The sequence below is a fragment of the Electrona antarctica genome (genome assembly GCF_951216825.1).
Source record: "Electrona antarctica genome assembly, chromosome: 16".
Lineage (NCBI taxonomy): Eukaryota > Metazoa > Chordata > Actinopteri > Myctophiformes > Myctophidae > Electrona > Electrona antarctica.
Window position 1 is genome coordinate 38,205,541 of NC_136797.1, and position 21,635 is coordinate 38,227,175.

Below are 21,635 nucleotides of genomic sequence, written 5' to 3' on the forward strand. Positions count from 1 at the left end.
TGAACTTATACTTATAGGTCTGCTATTTTGGTTTGCGAGACACACAACCGTCGAACAACAATACAGCTATCAATGACAATACAACTCTTGGTAACACTTTACTTTAAGGGCCGTTCTATAATGTCAGTGGAACAGCACATTTAGTCGATTATAAAAATTATTAAGTTGTTACGCATAATTACAAACATCTATGAGTGTTACTGTATGTAGGGCTGACCTTCGATTGTATTTTTGTTGAAGTCGAAGCTTCTAGCCCTAAAAACGAGCCGTCGACTAATGAGTCAATGATTCATGAATCGTGGAGCTCAAGCACGGCTTTGAAGGGTAGCAGATCCATTTTTTCATTCATCAAAAAATTCAATGATTAATCAGTTCAATTAATCAACATCCCTATCATAGAACCAAGATCTTTATTTTTGATCGTATCACTTGCTAAACTGAGTGGTGCTGTACTGTACGTGCGTGCGCCCGTGCGTGCGTTAGTGACACTTGGTGGTGGAAAATAAACTATTTCCATGCTCACATATACAGCTGCGTAAAGGAGTGGCTAGCACCACTCAAAAATGACTAATAAAGCAAACTAAACTGCTGTAGATTAGGCAGACATTACATTTACCAGCCTTTTAGAGCCATACACCACACTCGACCAGCGAAATTAACCACACACTTGGTGCTAGTGACTTTTCAGTTTTCGCACTGTACATTAAAACTTAATAGCCAATTTACATCAGCCTTTTCAGTGGAACTAGGGAGAGCCGTGGTACCGTCAAAAGCTGGAGGAAGACATTTGCCTAAAAAGAAGAGATCTACAAGCCGTCAACACCTCGCGAAGTCGCAATGTAAAGTGTTGCTAGCGTGTAGATCGGTTATTTTTGGAACAGGATGCAAGAGAGCACTCTCACTGACAACACTGTCTACAAAGGGGCTGCATTTGACACAGATGTGTGTGTGTGTGTGTGTGTGTGTGTGTGTGTGTGTGTGTGTGTGTGTGTGTGTGTGTGTGTGCATCATTTCATATGAGAGATGGCTGATGCTCAGCTGAACATTGTTTTGCAGTTTGCTCCATCACTAACATTGACAACAGTTTTACTCCGATAGGCTGCTGCTATAAAGTCACCATGGTAGATCATCATAGCCTGGCTAAGCCAGACTAATATCACACAACACTGTCGCGGTATATCAGTCTGGGCTGGCTCCACTTGGATTTCATTTCCCGGGGAACATTTTCTCTTTGACGCAATTGGTCAGAGCTACTGTCAGTCAAAGGTCTCAAGCATTGAACGTCACTGTACCAAAGCCCGCCCATATTGCATACCGTGTCCCGATTGGTCCGACCTGTTCTCGATTGTAGGAAAGAGGCGTGCTACTGAGCCTCGCCAGACCGAAATCCGCTGGTAGGCAACTTTTTTTTGCCAACGGCTGATTCGGTCTGGTTTATTAACCAGGCTAAGATCATCATGCCATGTCCCACACACCCAACAGGGCTTTGATTTTGAACTCGCAGCTTTTTCAAAAATAATACCAATATTCCTTATGTTGATGTATGATAGCCAATGAAAATCATTGCTGTCCAAAACTGTTCTAATTTTTTTTAAAAAGTTAGATGCTTTTATTTTGCTACTTGTGTTTGAGACTGTAGTATGGAAGTAGGGAGGGAATTAAAATAGTTAAGGTATGGACACAAGAGGTTTCTGCCCGACAGCATTAATAGAGAGAATTATTAATGTACGACAATTTATCATTCTTGGCCCGGTAAAATAATATCTGTCAGGCAGGTAAGCCGAAAGGTTCAGTTTGTTCCAGTGCATTCAGATTCATTAAGTGATAGTGATGCCTGTAATGATCATGATCAGCCAACATGGTCTTCTGGAAAGGCTGGCTGGCTGCTTTTCATCTACAAAGCCCTGCTTGTTTGGTAAAACTACCATCTTATTTAAGCTCCGTCTGTGTGCGACTTGAACACTGGCAGGCACCCATCACACTCTTCCTGGAACAAACTGGAAAACACTTGGAAATTAGACTCTGTCGTCTGTCGGAGTTGCCACTCAGACCATTTTACAAGTAAGATTTTTATTTTATTTATTTTTCTTCATTTCAATGCAAATGTATGATAATTAATTTGAAACTGAGCTGCAGAACATTAACTAAAGGTTGATTGGGGCACTTGGGGGGCATAAGTGCAGAACTAAAGCCTTAGGGAGAGCCTAAAAAATGTGTCACGCATTTGATATAACGGCGCATTAATGACGCAAAGGATCTAATCAAAAAACAAATATGACTTCTGTTAATGAACGGCCAGGTACACTGCATTGCATTCCTATAGTGAGCAAACATGTGAAACTAGACCGACTGCATACCTCACTTAGCAATATGACGCTGACGTCATCCACCTCACACATAACTCACGGTGACATTTTCACTGCCTGTGCCTTTCCATCATCTGTCTCTTGGGAGCAGCCTACTGATCACTCCCACCAAAGTCTCGTGACAATCCACTCAAACATTCTTGGTTCCGACCTTGACTTCTCCCTTAGACAAGTGACCCCACCCCTCTCTTTTTACAACCCACTTCATTTTTTCTTTGTTTATGAATTGATTGCATAGGACCCGAATTGCTTTTAAAGACCTATCCTGTCAAAGCAATGTGTAGGCCCCAAACCACACCAATGTAACTAGTCGCAACAAAACAGTTTTATGGACATGTCACACCAATGCAAGTAACTCCTTGCAACTGCCATTGGCGATAATGGTTGCATGCAACTACAAGCAACTACTCGCAACCATTTGGTTGCAAGGAGATGCATGGCTAATCATTGGTGTGGTTTGGGCCTAAGGAGTTGCAAGCAGTTGCCTGGACTAGTTGAATTGGTGTGGTTTGGGTCGAAAAGCGATAGCCCCGTTTCATTGTAATCCTCCCAGCCATTCTAGATTCTGACCTCGATTAGGACGTTATCCTTTGAGCTTTTCCACCCAAAAGTGAACCATTTCCTCGCTCGGGGCTCTGGCCTGATCAGTCTAAAGATCCACACATCTGGTCCAAGTTATTTAGCTGAAGGTCCTCTTTTTGGGGTGAAGGGTTGTAGACACAAATCCATGTATATATCCTTTTTACAATACATGATCCAAGGTAGCAAATTAAATGTAGTAAATCAAATGGTTAGAAAGCAACAACATACATACTAGTAATGTGATGTTGTTGACCGTGTGCACATTTCAGACATGTGGACTGGAAGTGACACTATGAGCACTGAGACCGTCACAACTGCACGTGCCAATCAGCCATTCAGAGCCTGCATAGAAGTCATGAGTAGAAATGGGAGTGAAAGGAGCCCAACTTCTTTCCCAGTTTTGCCATGTCTGCTTATTACAAGTGACTTTGGGCTTGGTTTTCTGTAAAGTTTCTTACTTAAAAATAATGTTGAATTATGGTTGAAACCAATGATTCTCAACCATTTTCATGTCATGGACCCCAAAGTTAATATGCATTTGTTGCATTGGTTGCTTATTTCTCGCGCATAATCTGACACCCCTGCTTGCTTCTTTCCAGTTGACGTCCTGCTCGTCAAGTAAAAGTATCAATACTGTAATATAGAAATTCTGATACAAAAGCATCTGCATCAAAATATATTTAAAAGTACCAAAAGTAAACTAGTCATTGTGCAGAATGTCCAATTTCACAAGTTCAAAACGTAAACACTCAAAGTGTACTTAAAGACAGTACTGAAGTAAATGTACTTGTAAATGTTACTTTCCACCACTGGCTGCCTGCAGGTATGCAGGCAGCTTCAACAGTAGCTCCATCTGATCTAAAAGAAATGCTGCAGTTTTTAGCCAGTTGACAATCCTGAGCAGACATGTGCATTCAATCACATCATCTCCTCCTTGCAACGCCACAGTCAAAACACTCAATCCACTTCATCTTGTCATCATGGTTATTCTGGTCCAACTTGGTGTCATATGGCCTGGGCCATGGCTCAGTGGTCCAGGCATCTTGGCTGGCAATCCAGTCTGGCAGTGTGCCGCGGGTTCGACTCCCGATCCCGACGGCCTTCACTGCATGTCTTCCCCCCCCCCCCCCCCATCTCTCTCCCCGTTTCCTGTCAGCCTATTGTCTGTCCCTCTATAAAATAAAGGCTAAAGATAAAATAAAGGCTAAAGCCACAAAAAAAAAAAACATAAAAAAAAACAATAAAAAATAAAACTTGGTGTCATATCCAAAATGTGTAGCATCTGTAAGCAGTAGGGGTGTAACGATTGGTTCATTATGGCGATACGATACGATTCAATGATTTAAAATCGATACAGTAACTATTTAGCAAATGCATCAAATATGTTTGAAACTTGTGGATAGTATTAGTGCAGGTTTTTTAAAGGGAAATACTTATTATTATGGATATAAATAAGTAAACACAGTGATTCTCTGGCAAATAGACATTGTATTTGAACACATATGGACAAACCCACGCCTTGCCAGAGAATACACACATTTATCGATAGACCAAGTGTAGTTATATGGAATGATAAAGTAATTAAACCCATCGTTTTTTTCTTCTTCTTAAAATTGCTAAATACAATGCACAAGTACTTAGTATTGATACAATTAATGTACATTGCAAAATGATTCGATAGAAAGTCAAACAATATGATATTTGCCGTTTACATATTGATATACTTTGATATTTTAAATTAAAATCCATATTTCGATACAGTTACTAATATCGTTACACCCCTAGTAAGCAGCTATACTAGCTCGTTTTAAAATGTGTCACAACTGTAAGCAGCAATCCTAACTCGTTTTAAAATGTGTAGCAACTGTAAGCAGAAATACAACATTTTAAAAGGTGCTGTTAGTCAATGGGTCTCAACCTGTGGGTCGGGACCCCACAGATAATGAACAAACACTAAAAAGCTCAACGTCTGAAAATTAGAACATGGATTCCTGAAGACAGGCAATGGTTCCTATCCTGTACATAAAAAAAATAAACATGGCACTTAAACCAATTAAACCCTATATCCTAAGAGAAATGGCCAAAAACAAAGCAAATCGACAGGCTCACAACACGTCGTGACTCATGAAGGGACACGACGCTGTGAGCTTGTCGATCTTCCATTCCTTCCATCTTCTGAAGATTTCGGGAAGGATTTCTGAACAAACAGGCGGGGGGGGGGGGGGGGGGGGGGGGGGGGGACACGTCGGGTTGAAAGCGGACAACAACAAGATAAGTTGCATTCAGTTCCGACTATAGTGCCGCGGCTAAAACCTGGCAAAACAAGGTCCGGCATTGTTCCCCTCGAGTAGCCCTCCCCTCATGCAGTTTCACAGTCCTGCAGGGATGATCCCACAGCCCCGTAATCCAACACAATTCAGGAGGTAGAGAGAGAGAGAGAGAGGGAGAAAGGGCTCGGGGAGTAACACTAGGCCGCCTCCATTTAGGTTCCATCAGCACTGCCCGCCCTAGGTGGCCCGGGGGTCCCACCTCGGGAGGGGAGGGGGGGTGAAACATAGGAGCAGAATAACAAAACGCCTGCATGGCGTGGTCTTTCTTTAAACAAAAAGGAGGAGGATTCTCAAAGACTCACAGTCTCTAGGATATTCGATAGGTTTCTCGCAGAGGCCTAAACTGGTGGGAAACCACATCACTTACTATACCATTCATCGTTGTTATCACGCTAAAACGAAGCATCATTCTCACTATAGCATTCATCGTCACGCTAAAACGAAGCATCTCTCATATGTTTACTAACATCAAGTTGTCACATGAAGCGTTGAAGCTAAAGATCAATATTCAGTGATTTCACTTAATTCAAATATCACTTATTTTTTTTGTTTTGTTGTGATAATCCTCCCTACTATAGAGTGTGCTGACCATATAAGGAGTTCCTCCCTGTCCCCAGTTAACACATGGGGTCAAAAAACCTTAGGTTTCGTTTTTGGCTGGGTGGCCCAGCCATCATCCAATCAGGATAGATGGGCCTTCCGCCAATCATGATCGAGGGGGGTGGGGGGGGGGGGCAGTCCTTGGTGTGCTTGCTCTTGGCCTGTTGCGTAATCGTGATTGACAGCCCTAGTGGTTTCAAGCTTTGAGTCTTGCATAAGTATTAAGTACAGTATGATGAGGTTGCATGATGAGGATGAATTGACCCACATGACGTTACAGGGACCCTACCATATGGAATAAATAAATCATTGGTTTTCAACCAGTGGTCCGGGGACCACCAGTGGTCCTTGAGGGGGGTTCCAGGTGGTCCCAGCTAAATGATGGAGTTGGTAACCAAATCGACCCTTATTAGATCTTTAACTCTTAGAGCATTAAATGAAACGTTTCATTGTACGCTCAAGAGTTAAATTCTTGTTAAACATACATTACTTAATTCACAAGAAAGTCTTTAAGTGTCATTTTAATCAACATTTGCCTGTTGTCTCTCCTATGGTAACACATCAATACAGCATGGAATTGTGGACAAAATCTTATCCAACGCTAACAAAATAATCAAATGGTGGTCCCTGGCGCAAATTCCAAATAAATAATGGGCCTTGATATGAAAAAGGTTGAAAACCACTGAAATAAATAAAGTCAGGCAATTACTAAGAATACATAGAATAAAGGAGTAGTGCTGGATATACAGGGTTTCTGCCCAACAACAGCGACAATACACTACAATACACAGTATCTCCTATAACCTTGGGTGTTCTGCACAAAGACAGAACAAGTGGAAATGTAGCAGAATGAATCGTGGGCTCATACACATGCACAACACACACACACACACACACAGAGCTTGCTTTGTGAGCCAACGTCCCAGCACCACCTCCTCATTACGTGCAACCAGGCAGTAAACAGTGCACGACAACATTATAAAAATACACCATCCACTCACCTTAACCCATTAAGACCCGATTTTCTAAAATCAGTTTTATGAAATCCCTATGTTGCTATATAATCTCAAGCTTTTTCCCCCCATGTCAAGGACCCCTAAAATGATATTGCATTTGGCCGCCGACCCAGGGACCCCGCCACACAAAAGCAAAGATTTGGGTTACCAATGTTCGCTTTAAAAATATATATTAAAAGATTTGCACAAATGTTCATGATTTTTCAAAAACGGCAGATCTACAATCTCATAGCGTGATGAGTTAATGACCATGAGTTTGTACTACAGATTAGAGTACACAGTTGTTCCTCACAGATTAACTTTATTTTCAAATACGATTCTTTGTATGGTCGTGTTAAATAATATTTTAAAAAGATGCATCATTATAGGATTATTACACTTCTGGTGCCACTGAATCTTTCAGAATAAAGGCACTAAAGTGCCAAGCACATTTTAGCAAGACAAACATTTTAGATAAAAAGACCTTAAGGCACCCGCAGTTTTATTTGATAAGACCTCTGGACGCTAGGCAATTTCCACTGCTTTTTAGATTAAATCTAAAATGACATGCTTTCTCCGTCTTGGCGGGTTAAACCACTTCCACTCATGTGACACAATGACAGTAGCATACCCTCAGGTAGTTATGGCAGACAAGAAAATCCCCATGTAAAACAAATGCGCTGGGTTTATCTCTCTAAATCTGATTATTCAGGGTAAGTGGAGTATTACATTAAAACATAAAAAACACCACCGCCTTCCACTAAAGTAAGTCTGTCCTCAATGGAATGAGTGACACATTAGGAAACACAAGTCAATGGGGTTACATTTGGCATTTGGGGGGGGGGGGGGGGGGGGGGGGGGGGCTAGTACCCTACCCCTTTAATCACTTAAACCCTTAAAAATACACTTTGTTAGCTGGGGTCCCACAGGGGTATGCAGGTACTTTCTTGCATTCCAGATGGTCCCAAAGATGAAATGTTAGAAGATTAGGAACACAAATGGACCCTTAAGAATCGTATAAGGGTCCATTTGTACACTCTTGGAGTTAAATCAACACAGATGTGTACAGTGTAGGGTTACAGCTCGATTCAAATCATAAAAAAGGGGGGGTCCATGAGCCTAAGCCTAATGCATATCAAAGCGGGAGTCCTTCAAATGAAAAAGGTTAAGCATCACTGATCTGATCTACACCAAATTCCCTAAACAGCCGATCTACAAGCTCTGAGACGATGGGTGAGATTATAGATTATAGAAAAAGCTGCACAATTATTCAGAAAAAGATCGCGATATAGATTCTGACACTTATGCAATCTCATTTCTACATTTTAACAAGAATCATGCAGCACTAGTTGGCTCAACTTGGCTGTCCAATTAATCTGAGTTACTCTTATGGTTTGCTACAAGAGAGAGACTTTAAAGGGACATTTCACCGCTGGAAGAAACGGCAGTCACTCAATGTTAATAGTATTTGTAGTAGATAACAGTAGCACAAATTGAAATTTGCACCCTATGGCCACAAAAATAATGAAGTATGTTTGTTTGACTGGATTGCTGAATTCCTACAATGCCCATAATGCTTCAGTGCACTTCCCCCTCCTTGTGGAGAGGGAGGAGGCTGCATGGAGGTGTGACTTTGTAGTCCAGGAAGGAAGTTAGACCATGTTCATGACCATGGCTTCATAACTAAAATATCTAAAAAAACATATTACACACATAAAAACCCCAAGAAAGTGTTCCTTGTGTCCTAAACATCATTAAAATAAGCTCTGGTTTCAAAAGGGGTGAAGTGGCCCTTTAAGAGAGGTTTAAGTCAACTTAACACACTGATGAAGGCTCATAGCGTTCCTTCTTGGTGTGTGCCAATAAAGAAGTGGAAATGTACTTTGTCCGCCATTTATACAAAAAATTGGATGTGCTACCTTTTTGGACTTTTTTTAATTCCTACTTTTTGATGTCAAGCACTCCAGGTGTCACATTTTGAATGTAGTAAATGTTCAGCAACTAAAGACAATACCTATTTTCATGGAAAAAATGAGAATCGTGTGAGAATCTTGATCTCAAGTATTGTGGCGGAAAATCGAGATTCACATTTGAGCAAGAACCGTGCTGCATTGATTACAGAATACAGATTAGCTATTTTGCGCCATTATGATATGACCAGTTAGCAGTTACCAGTATAGTGACAGAAGCTGGGGTTCATGTACATAACTCAATGGGTCTCAGCCACCAAAACATGACCCTGACCCTCCAGCCATAAACCCTGTCCAGACAGCTACACAGCAACAGAAACAGGAGGAGCAACATGTCAAAAAAAAATTTAACTGAAAACACCATTCAGGCAACAGTTGAAAAAAATGACACCACCATCTTTGACACGTGCTCCGTGTCGGATGTCTGTCTCCGAGTAGAACTTAACTGCAACCACGTCAACCCTAGCGGCCCTATTCAGGGGGAAGATAGCAGATCTACAAGCTCACAATGTGTCACGTTGCAACACATTGTGAGGTTGTAGATCTGTATCTTAGTAGGTGCTGTGTCAAGGGGAAAAACAGCAGGGGAAACTGGTCGATTAAGTTTTATCCAGGGTTCACTTCCCACACATTTTTCCCAATGAATTTCCAAAACTTTTCCAGAATATTTAACCCAATTTCCAGACCTATATAACAATCATTCAGCACAATAATGAGTCTCTTACTCCTATGTGCAATGCCCAAAGAGTGTAGTGCTGACAATAAAGCATAGAATATGGTATAATTCCATTCCAAATTGTGTGCCAACTTTCTTTGTTACAGCATATATCCTGACCCAGGGCATAGGATCATGCTGCAGCACGTTGTGAGCTTGTAGATCTGTTATTTTTGTCATGTCCAGTACACATTAGGCAATTTAGGCTGCAATCACGCTGCCCGTTTGGCGAATAACGACTTATGTTACATATTTTGTGTAATGTTATACATGTTTTGGAAATTATTTATTAGCGAAATCAATGACCAAAACCATGCAGGACCTTTGATACATTCCAGGACCGTTTTCCAAACCTTTTCCAGGAATTTCAAAAATATTTCCATGACTGTGGGAACTCTGTTGTTAAGGACCATAGAGGTATTCTGTCATGTTGAGTTCATTGACTACTAATGGAATCATGTACTTATATTGACATTACTGATAATGACCACCATTTTACAAAGTACACAATGTTCCAAATAAATGCCATATCCGTGTTTAAATGTGGGCAGCATGTACAGCATTTCTTAACCAACATGGTGTAATACAGTCAGTGCACCTCACACATTTCCTATGTGCAATTCCTGACACGACAGTCTGCTTTTGACCACCTCTGTAGCTACAAACACACATGCACTGATTCTAATAGCACAGTCAAGTAAAATTATCGATCATTTAATAGAATTATCCTTTAGTAATCGACTCCTATTTTGACTTGAGCATCTCTTTATAGGCGAGAATGTTTTGAAAACCTTAACCCACGCAAAACTGCCCAAAAATCACTTTCACCTAGAAAATCCATTCACATTTTTTATAATTCAGCTGACTGTGGAGACACATGCTGGAACTTTTTACTTTGAAATGTTTTATAGTTTCTGAGTTATTTAATTTAAACGCCAAATGCATTCTCAATGGCGAAAACACAAACTTTGGCACCACATATTTAAAAAGAAAAAATCATTTATATATATATATATATATTATTTATTTTTTCAAAGACGTCCACAGACGTCTTGGGCTCTGCCCGTGCGGTAATACCAAAGACGTCCACAGACGTCTTGGGCTCTGCCCGTGCGGTAATACCAAAGACGTCCACAGACGTCTTGGGCAATTAATGTGTTAACAGTTAACCCATTTAGGCCCGACGTCAAAATTAAAAGAATATCTTCTAAATCATGACAATATATGAGTGGTTCTCAATATTTCATGTCAAGGACCCCAAACATTATATGCAATAGGTCGCCGACCCTCATCTGAAAATATGTTGTTCCAGGGACCCCCCAGAAGCAAAGAATATATATATTCAAAGCTTTGCACAACATTTTCACTATTTTTCAATAGCTAAAGTATAACATAATGATTAAAACACCAACAGGGGGTTCCCGTCCAGAATGGGTTAAGAGAGCTAATCTACAAGCTCACAACGTGCCATGATGGGAAGGGTTGTGATTATGTAGATCTATTACTATTTTTGCACGACGCCAATTTGCAACAAAAATAGGGTTTAAGTGATTAGTCGTTTTGTTGATATTGAATGGCATGTACATAAAAATATGCATCTCGATTGACTAATTGAAAAAGTCACTAATCACTAAGAAAATAATCCATAGTTGCAGCCGCTAGATATTAGGTCAGGGACCTGTGACCATGACAAAACTAAATGAAATTGTATTCAAAAGACAGACTATAACTCAAACTTTGCTGTCAAAATCAACACCGATGTCAGGAACACCCATAAGAGAAGATCTTAGTTGTTGAGAATTGGTAGAATTGGTACAGAATTCTGTACGAGCGGTTCCTGTCAAAGGGAAATGATACAGGCCCCCCTGGGATCCCCGTCAAGAACCCATGGAGGTCCCCAGGTCAAGAACCCATGGAGGTCCCCAGGCCGGACTTTGAGACCCACTGAACTAATACACTTTAAGTCAATTCACTCTTCAACTCTGTGAAGAAAGTAAGCATCCCCATTTTTCAAGTAAATGCAAAACATCACTCGATTCATTTACTAATTTCTGCCACTTGGACTGATTTATGCAACTACACTATAATAAACACTCATTAAATATACCAAATGAATGCAGACATGCAGTGAAAAAAAAAAAAGTTGTGTTTATTCTAGCGTGTCTTTTAATAATGACCGACCGGGTTTACATGAGGAACTACCTTGCTCCGTTTGAGGCAAACATCGATTGACAAATGAAACAACCAACAAATAAAAAAAGGACATTTGGTGTTCCCCTCCCTCGATGTAGAGCAGACATGTGCGTGTATGTACGGATGCGCGTGCGTGCATGTGTAACGCGTCACTGGGACAAGTGGGACAGTAGCATGTTTGGGTGCTGGGGGGGGACAGTCAGACAGTCACAGGGCACCACACACACACACACACACACACACACACACAACACCAGGCCATCGATATGCAAACCCTGGCATGCTTGGCTGCCTGCCGCTAAATCAATCTGCCCTGTCAGCTGTTTACTGGCCAGTCAATATGCTCCTATAGCACGCTGCCTGCCGCTATGCTGCTCTGCTGTCTGCCGCCTGCCTGGGACAACCGATGCCAAAGGAAGGGAAGGAAGGGGGATGTGAGAGTCACTCACCGCTCATCATCACCTTACCCAGAGGACGGTGGGGGGGGAAAAAACTTGAGTAAAAATACTGCAGTCAGTGTAGAAATACAGATACAAGTACTAAATCCGGAATTCAAAATGCACTAGTAAAAGCATAAAAGTATCCAAATGTACCAAAAGTAGAAAGTACTCATTTAAGGTTTTAGAAAGTACCGTATATAAATATTTTGAAAATAGCCGATCGGCCATTTTCTAACGGATGTTAAAAAGTAACTAAAGTTTTCAATTACATGTAGAGTAAAAGTGCAATATTTGGATCTGAGATGTAGTGGAGTAGAAGTACTGAAAATTAGAAATAAGTACAAACGCCTCAATGTTGTACTTAAGTAAATTCCTGGTGACAACTGATGCCTGCTGGAGCAAAGAAAGTAAGAGTCAGTGCTCATCATCATCATCTTACCCATAGGATAGTACGACACCATACATCTTACCCATAGGATAGATAGATAATTTGGAGAAGAATTCTTTTTTTTAAATCTATCTATATACATTTTTCCCATGTTGTCACTTGATTTCCTCTGCAGGTGTTTGTTTTGTCTCCATTTTAATCTTTGAGTATTGATTATGATGTATGGGCTGGGAAGCAGCTCAAGGTCACGGTAAAAAAAAAAAAAAAACAATGAAGAAAGCAATTTCCTCCTAGATGGCAAGACAGTGACTCAACCGCTTAGAAGTTTCGAGGTTCATTTCCGGTTTCATCGATCGCCTAGCAACCGCGCAAGGCATTCATATTATGTTGCATAGTGCATACGAGCACGCTCTAAACCTAATCAATATAAACCCATAAATTACGGGATCTCTCGTTAATGGCAGTCAATGTGTTGTTAAAAAATAAATACAAATAAATATAATTATGAAAATAGCAGCGCGTTGTGAACTTGTAGATCAGCATTTTCACTTTTTGGGGGCGACAACTCTTGCACAACGAAGTGAGCCATTCATCTGTGAAAAAAGTTGAAATATGGAGATCAGAGGTTTCTGCCCCCCATAACACCGTATTTAATCCTCATTCCTCAGCGGCAATTTAAACTCTGTGTACAACTACATTCCATTTTGTACACTCAAGAATCACAGACCCGGTATGGGGAGGGTCCATCTTTGGACCCCTGGTGGTGGAACCCCGGACCCTACATTGAGAAACGGTGTGAGGAAAAAACCTCACGGTCACATTCAAAAACCAACCCGAAGAAGAAACAATTTCCTAGACTTACATAGGCAGCTTATTAAATAGATAATTAAATCACACAATCAACTGACTTTCCCCCCATATCTGCCAACAGCAGTAATGTCTCGGTGATGACACTAAAGGACACGGGACCCGTCGTTTGACTTATGTCCGTCCGTCTCCCCACCCTCCCGCCCACCACCAACAATAGGAACCTTCTCTGTTTGACCGCAGCAACCTTGAAGGAGGAACATACATTTCATCAAAACCTACTTTATGGCTGGATGCCGAATCACCTTGGAGTGTGGGGGAAAGGGGGGGGGGGGAAAGGGGGGGGGGTTGGCTTACTTTCTCCGATTCATTTCTGCATAACTAGGAGCAGACACAGCGATCTTGAACTGTGTGCGGGGGGGTAGGGCTACCCACGTTCAGGGTCAAATGGAATGCTTTACGGTCATCCCAGACTAAGCAAATAAGAAAAAAAAAGGAATCTTATAACATCTCTCGAAGTCTCTCATAATTAAAGATTTATACTGTGCGACGCAATGTCTCGTGCTCCGGAAGTACGCTGCGTTATAAGCTCACAACGGGCCACGATTTGACAAGTTGTGAGCTTGTAGATCAGCCATTCATGGCTGGCATGTGACATCAGGCTTAAGAACCGCTCACTTTCAAAAGAACAATGGCGCAGATTTTAGTCCTCAGAGAGGTCAACACCGACCTCTACAACGTTCACTACGTGACGCGTTGTAAGCTTGTAGATCAGCTATTTCCGCTATTTTTTTTTTACCTTTCTTTTAAAAATAAGGATCAATTTCAATATAATACAAATAATTTGTACATTTCTTTTTTGATTACCAGGCAAACAGAAATGTATTCTTTATTCATTATGTTCAAGTTCAATGCCAAACACAATTAAATCATTAATTGCAATTATTTGTGTGACCATCGTGACAGCGCTCAAACCGCGCTGCACCACTGCTACACAAACCGCGTGGTCCTTCAGAGCCGTGCGCGCTGCTCCACTGCTGCTTATCCTAACACATCCATTGTGCTTTTCATTAAACAGATATATAAACATTTGGACCAACATACATCCTCAAATGGCATCACCGGAGTGCTTGCCAGGACACTGACGGCCATAACAATGAACAGAGCACCGCAGAGTGCAGCAGTGATGTGACGAACACCGCTGCCCAAACAGGAAGCGTGTTATGCAAGACGTCCCGGGGGAAATGGAACACACATCACATCGAGGGGATCGAATGTGTCTTATAGGCAGTGGTGTAAAGTAATTAAATACATTTACTTAAGTACTGTACTCAAGTACAATTTTGAGGTCTTTGTACTTTACTTGAGTATCTCCAATACCTTTACTTCTTCTACATGTCAGAGGCAAATATTGTACTTTTACTCCACAACATTTATTTGAAAACTACTAGTTACTTTGTAGATTTGGCCATTTGAAAATAGCCAATCTACAAGCTCACAATGTGATGCATTGTGAGCTTGTTTCAAAAGTTTTGTATACATTTGACAACTTGAAATGGGACATTCTGCATAATGACTAATTTCTACTTTTGGTACTTTAAGTACGTTTTTATACCAATACTTTAGTACTTTTACTAAAGTACGCTTAGAATTCCAGACTTTTACTGAATTTCTAGATTGCCGTATTGATATTTTACTTGAGTAAGAAATGAGTATTTTCTCACCACTGCTTATAGGCCCCTGTTCCTCGAGTCCTCATAACTAGTAGGTAGAAAAAAGAAGCAGCAGCACATCCGTTTGGCACGAGTACAAAATAAATCTACAAACTATGTAGTCTTTGTACAGCTGGAACTGGGTGACAGAATAGATGCATACAAGATGAGACCAATAAGGCACTCTTGTAGAAAAGTAAAACACCTCAAACTATTTTTTATTTAAAGGACCAACATAAGTCTGACAGAGTTGCAGACTAACATGTAAGGGTCCATTTGGAACCCTCCTATAGGAATTGTTAAAGGATAGAGATACCGTTAACAAACCCATTTAGACCTGAGGCAATTCAAAAATCACACCTGTGGGAACTGAGCAGTGCAACTATACCGTCATTGTTATAGTTACTGTACTGAACTCCTGTACTACTCGTACTATACTGTGCATTGTACTGGTACTGTACTACTCTGCACTGTACCATTCACATGGCCATGCAGCCCAACAGTGCCACCCCAGGGCACATAGCGCTACTGCAGCTGTCTCCACACACACACCCACACACACACACACACACACACAAGGTGAGCGACACCTATAGCCACAACACTAGAAGGAGCGAGAACAACGATCTGGTACCACCCACTTACAAAACAAACACGAGTAAAATCTCCTTCTACAGCACTGCCACCCAAGTCTGGAATGCCCTGACCCCTTCCCTCAAAAAATGCAAATCATTGGCGTCCTTAAAAACAGGCCTGAAAATCCACCGTTCAGCAGGCCAAAGGGAGAGAAAAATTAATCACTAGACTAGGGCGTGATTCATACTCCTATTTTAGAGCCGAATAAAAGTCGGTTCGGCTCTGTAGAGCCTACAATGTGACGTCATTTGAGGTTCGGGGGGGGTGGATACCGTCCTAAAGTCGGCTCTTCGGTGCTACTGAAAATTTCTGACGAGCCAAAATCATTTCGGCACTACAGCAGTAAAATAGGAGTATGAATCGGCCCTAAGGGAGGAGCGATCATTGAATGATAGCTCCTCCCTTAGTTTAGTGATTACCCCCACCTCTTTATAACCCCCTTCATTTTTTCCCCAAAACCCCACATGTCTTATTATTTTTTTGTGATGATTTGTGATTTGTAATGTCATGATTATGAATAGAATACCCAGGACCTGAATGAACATCGGTGATATCCTTAGACCAAGTGTACTCTGTACCGTTTACATTTCTGCCCGATAAAGTATTCAATCAAACCATAACCCTACTCATAAAAACTTCCCCAGCATGCCAGTGTAAACATACTTGAGCAACAAACACCACACGCCCTCATATCTTACACGGGCACCACTTAAGAGCATGTGTGTGTGGAGTAGCGACATTTTGCTAGAAAAGTTCCGGCTTCAAAGACACTTCAAAGCATGACGTCTCTGTGTCACATAGTACGACCTCCATCGGATCATCTGATGAAGGTCATGTGGTCATTTTGTTGTTTTGGTCAACTGACACAGTGCAGCAGCAATTCATATAATCCATTACTATTAATAATAACGGTATAATTAACTGCAATTATAATCGCTGTCAGGCTGAAACCTTGTGTATGTCCAAAAACGTATTACTTTTCAGGAAATGTCAAAATAAAATATATGGGTTCAAAAATGGATCCAATGTAGTCATTATTTAGTCACAAGCTTTAATAATTTAAGTGGTTAAATATTTATAAAATCCAGTGATGCACTAGACAGACATTTTTAAAACATGGCGTATCCATTTTGCTCATGTCGTGGGTTTAAAAGCAATTCCAAAATAGAAAAACAAATGGCATGAATTGTGATGTTGAATTTGGTTTGTGTAATATTGAACACATTATAGTAACATTACTAAATGTACTTCATGTATTTAGATTAGATTATAAATGCGGTCGGGTCAACCGCAGTTGGCTCGATTCCAAAACCAACGTCCGACATTAAAGTGCAGCAGCCCGTCTCGAAACACAAACATGATCCGAATATGTAAACATTTCACTTAAAACTTTTAAGTGTGTGGTTTACTTGGTTCAGACCTACTGTTTTGCGAGCACGAGCAGTTTCCACCAAGCTAAATACAAGCCATAACCAGGAAAGCATATGTGACGAGTTAGATGAGCTTGTAGATCTGCCAAGTGAGCACCACTGATAGAGAAACATATGTTTCAGAAAACTGTTGGGATTGTAATTTGTAGATTCTGCCTCAGGACTTAACGGGTTAATACAATAACACAACACTAATAAGAATTGATGTTCAGTTCAAAATATTCAATTGTTTTAGGAAAAAACACAACACTAAAGTAAAAAAAGGATAGGATGTACAGGAACGTGGCCACCGCCTATGAATTCTGAAATGGTCCATTGTGCTGCACACACGATATGAACATCCGATGGGTTGAATTAAATGCAACAGCAGACAGCGAGCAACACTGGCATTTCACAATATCATGTTGTAGAAAGAAAGCATGCCAGGGTATGAAAATACATCTTCCATTTCCACCCCATTATATAACCCATTGTTAATGTTTGGGAGAGATCGACATGAGATACACAGAGATAAAAAGAGAGATACAGAGATGGAGAGAAAGAGAGAGTCACTTTATTGTACCCAAGAGGTAATGTGACTTTGGCAGAGTGCTTTCAGTCTGTCTGCTCGCATTAAAAAACATCAGACAAACACTATAAGCATATGATGCGATGTGTTTTAAAGGCGAAGTACATTGTTCCTGTGATTGTCAGTGTAGATTTGCCACACATGGCACTACACAGTGATGTGTATCTATATGCTGTCGCAACAGGTTGGACAGGTTGGACCATGATCTATCTATATGTTATTTTTCTATGTTTGATGTATTGTATTGTACTGTTGTGAAGCACTTTGGTCAACTTCGGTTGTTTTAAACGTGCTATATAAATAAAGGTTGATTTGATTTGATGATATGAAGCCACTTTGCTTTTTAACCACCGACTCAAACCCTAGCTTCTGGGGCAAAGATTTGGGGAACGTGGCTGATCTGCAAGCTCACAGCGTATTTTGACTGAGCTTGTAGATGGTCTATTTTCACCAAAGACATTGGTGTAGACAGAGGGAAAATTTAGCGGCCTAAGTATATAGACCCCAGGGGGGGACTGTTGTCAACAAAGTATAATGGTTTTAAGTGGCTAAGAAAACTGGCTTTCGGTTAAATCTCTACAAGCATCCACGTTAATAAAATGGTTGGTAGTGAATTCTGTAAAAAGCGACTAAAACGTTTTCTACCTGAAGTGAAGGAAAATCACAGCATCACATCATATTTTTTCCTCTGCTCTGAGCCAAGAAGACATTGTAATAAGTTGGCCTTAAGCCCGGGATACTCTGACAGTGTCTAGAATACAACACAGACCATTTCAACCAGCTTCAAGTTACTAATCCACTCCTCAATCAATATAGTCGTGCTTCACTATGGACCTTAAAGGCTTTAGAGGTCATTGTGTTTTATGCTATAGAAAAAAACAATACATTTTTATAGCAGATAGAAGCCGGAAACAAATATAGCGTTTGCTGTCATGGGCAGAAACCTCCCATTTTGGCCTATTTTTATATTTGAATCCTGAAAAGTAAAGTTTGACATAATATGAAGTTTCCGTCCAACAAACGACACTGTCAGGCATTGAAGTCATTGTCAGACTCTCAACCTTTAAGTAGTGTGACCACAGGTCATTATCTTTCCTGGCAGATTCATTAACTCTAATAAAAGTATATTAAAAAAAAGAAATAAGAAACTATTCAATCAATAGTAATTGGCTTTCGAGTGGTTCCTCAGGACTGAAAACAATGGTTAGAGAAAGTCGATATGAAGTTATTAACCAACCGCAGTTACCGCACAGATTGTTATTGTATATAATTTGACCATGAATCTTTTTTTACGACTTCCCATGATGGGAGAGGAAGTGGGTGCGCCTTGACTGTCCTTCAGAGGGAGGGGGCTGTGTGTGTGTGTGTGTGTGTGTGAGGGGGGGGGGGGCACCACATGCCATGTGAAAGACAACAATGTGTGCGTGTATGTGTGTACGGGACAAATAAAACAATGTATGGTCCTTGAACAAAAGGACGTCGGTCGCCATAGATACCCCCGTAAACAACACTGCCCTGACTGAAAGGCTGTCCCGCAAATAAAGTGGCAGGTCACATTTGGTGCATGTGTGCATGTGATACAGCAAGTGTTCTTTTCTTGCTTTTTATCACTTAAGCCTTATTTTATACTTTCACAAATTGTCAAAAATTGTCAGAAATAGCCAATATGCAACATTAAAAAGGTGTCATTTGAACAAAGGAGTTGTGCCCTTTCTGAAAAAGCTACTGGCTTTTTCTAAAAAGTATTTTTGATAAATGTGTCTGCGTGTCTAATTTGGTACAGAGTCCGACGTCCCAAATACAGAAAAGGTAAACGAGGGTCCCGAAGTGGGCTAGGTGATGGCATGTGGTCAAAATATGGAATGATATTTGCCACTTAAGCCCTGACATCTCCATTATGGGACAGGTGCAAAAAAAAAATCAAAATAGCAGCTCTACAAGCTCACAGGGCCTCGTACTTGTAGATCTATTATTGTCGAAATAGCCAAGTATAAAAAAGGGCTTTAAGTGGTAATTATGAGAAACCGGGCGATCAATATAAAGATCACTGGTGCTCAAGGTCAGGTCTGGCCACCAGGAGGTACAAGAACGGGTCTGCGACTCCGAGAGACCGATAATCTTTAGTGAAAAGTCCCAAAAGATGAAATACCGTTCCAATGTGTACACTCTCATTAGTCTCATAGTTGTTACAGACCCGCCGACCGGTAAAGGTCCTTTTGGGGTCACGGTCCAAAATAAACCTTAACAAAAGGACCCTTACAGAACCTGATGGTGTCCCGGACCAGGCGGTGAGAAACCGTGATCAAGGAGGTGATGCCCGGCCGCCACCACCAGGCTGTCGCATCATCCCGACGCGTGCGTGCGGGTGGGGCGTGTGCATGTGCGTGGGTCTCTCACTCACCTTGTCCAGCTCGTCGTGGAGCTCGCTGAGCGTGGGCCGGATCAGCTTCTCGCCGAGCGGCGCCGCCGTCTGCCGGTAGAAGTCGATGTTGGGCACGGCGTCGATGGTGTTGTGGCCGAACGTGCGCAAGTAGTAGGTGTTGGTGTGCGTGTCGTAGTGGTAGTGGTGCTGGTGACCGCCCGCCGTGGACGAGTGCAGCGACGTCTCGCTCATCACCGTGTCCCCGTTGCCCTGCACATCGGCCGAGGAGGGGGTCTGGGGCGCCTCCTCGGCGTCGCCCGCCGCGAAGTTCACCACCCTGAAGCGGCCCTTCGCCTCCTCCGCTGCGGCGGCGGAGCTCGACGCGTCGGAGGAGGACACGGCGGGACTACCAGCAGCTGCTGCCGCCGCGGCTGCTGCGGCGGCCGCGTCGGGCACAATGTCCACCTGGAAGCGGCTCTGGCTGGGCGTGGGGTGAAGGGCCGGAGCCGGGGGGTCCGTGGTGGTGTTGAGGAGGGCCGTGGCCGGGGTCTCCTTCGTCTCCGTGTCGGACATTATGGTTCACACACTATTCCTGAATATCAGTGACTGAGACACAAAAACTTCCGCGTGCTGTTCGTTCGTTCTCCCAAAGTAACCCGGCTGCTGCTTCCCGGACACGCGCACCAGTCACGCACACACATACACACACAACGCTCACACACACACTCAAACGTCTCTCGCTCTCTGTCTAAGTTGTTCCCTCGGCGTAGCTCCACTCCGGGGTTTAGTTTAGTGTGGACTGGAGGTTTTATAAAATGGAAGCAGCACCGCCCTGGTCCGTTCGGTGTATCCGCTGCCTGGAGCCTGTTGGCGGGGTGGAGGGGGGAGCATCCACACCGCGGCGGCGGAGGTCTGAATCTCTCTCTCCGGGTAGAAAAAAACAAAGTCCCACTCCCCCAAAAGAACGAATGAACGACCGCCTTTTTTGTCCTCGGGTCGTTTTCAATGAATGTGATCCTTTTTGAGAAGAAGTGGGGATGATGATGACACTACACATGTACAGAGACAGGATGCTGTGCTCGCTGCTGTCTGTCTGATCTGATGGGTGTTTGTTCCTCCTAGCTTCTGCCTCGCTCGCACGCACGCAGTCACACACCGCCCGTCCGTCCGCAGCACGGCTTCTTTAAAGCAGGATGGGCGGAGACCAGTGTTGCCAGGTTTTTGCGAGAGAAATAAGCATGATCAGGTCTATGAAAAGAAGCCACCACTCCACAAATTAGCAAATTTAAATCTAGTATTTAAAATCTTAGGGGATTTATTTATTTATTTTGTAATATATAAAAATACATTATTTAACCACACTTTTTTTCTCTCTCTGTCTCGCTCTCTCTTTCAGATGGGGGTCCGTTTGGAGAATGAAATACATATTATATTAATTTGGGGATCCTTGACCTTTCCATTAAAATGTTTGAGAACCACTGGTTTAAACAACATTCAGGAAACAAGCTTAAATAATAGCAACTACACTTTTATCTAAAATC

At 42.0% G+C, this 21,635-nt stretch overlaps 1 protein-coding gene across 1 annotated transcript in view; it reads right to left on the minus strand.

Moving 5' to 3' along the window:
* slc12a2 (solute carrier family 12 member 2) overlaps nucleotides 1-21,328 on the minus strand; it is an 83,963-nt gene extending 62,635 nt beyond the window's left edge. Inside the window, exon 1 of the mRNA XM_079524867.1 lies at nucleotides 20,134-21,328. Coding sequence (XP_079380993.1) covers nucleotides 20,134-20,667 — 534 coding nt within the window. The 5' untranslated portion in view covers nucleotides 20,668-21,328. The remainder of the gene's footprint in view (nucleotides 1-20,133) is intronic.
* Between the last annotated feature and the right edge of the window lie 307 nt (nucleotides 21,329-21,635).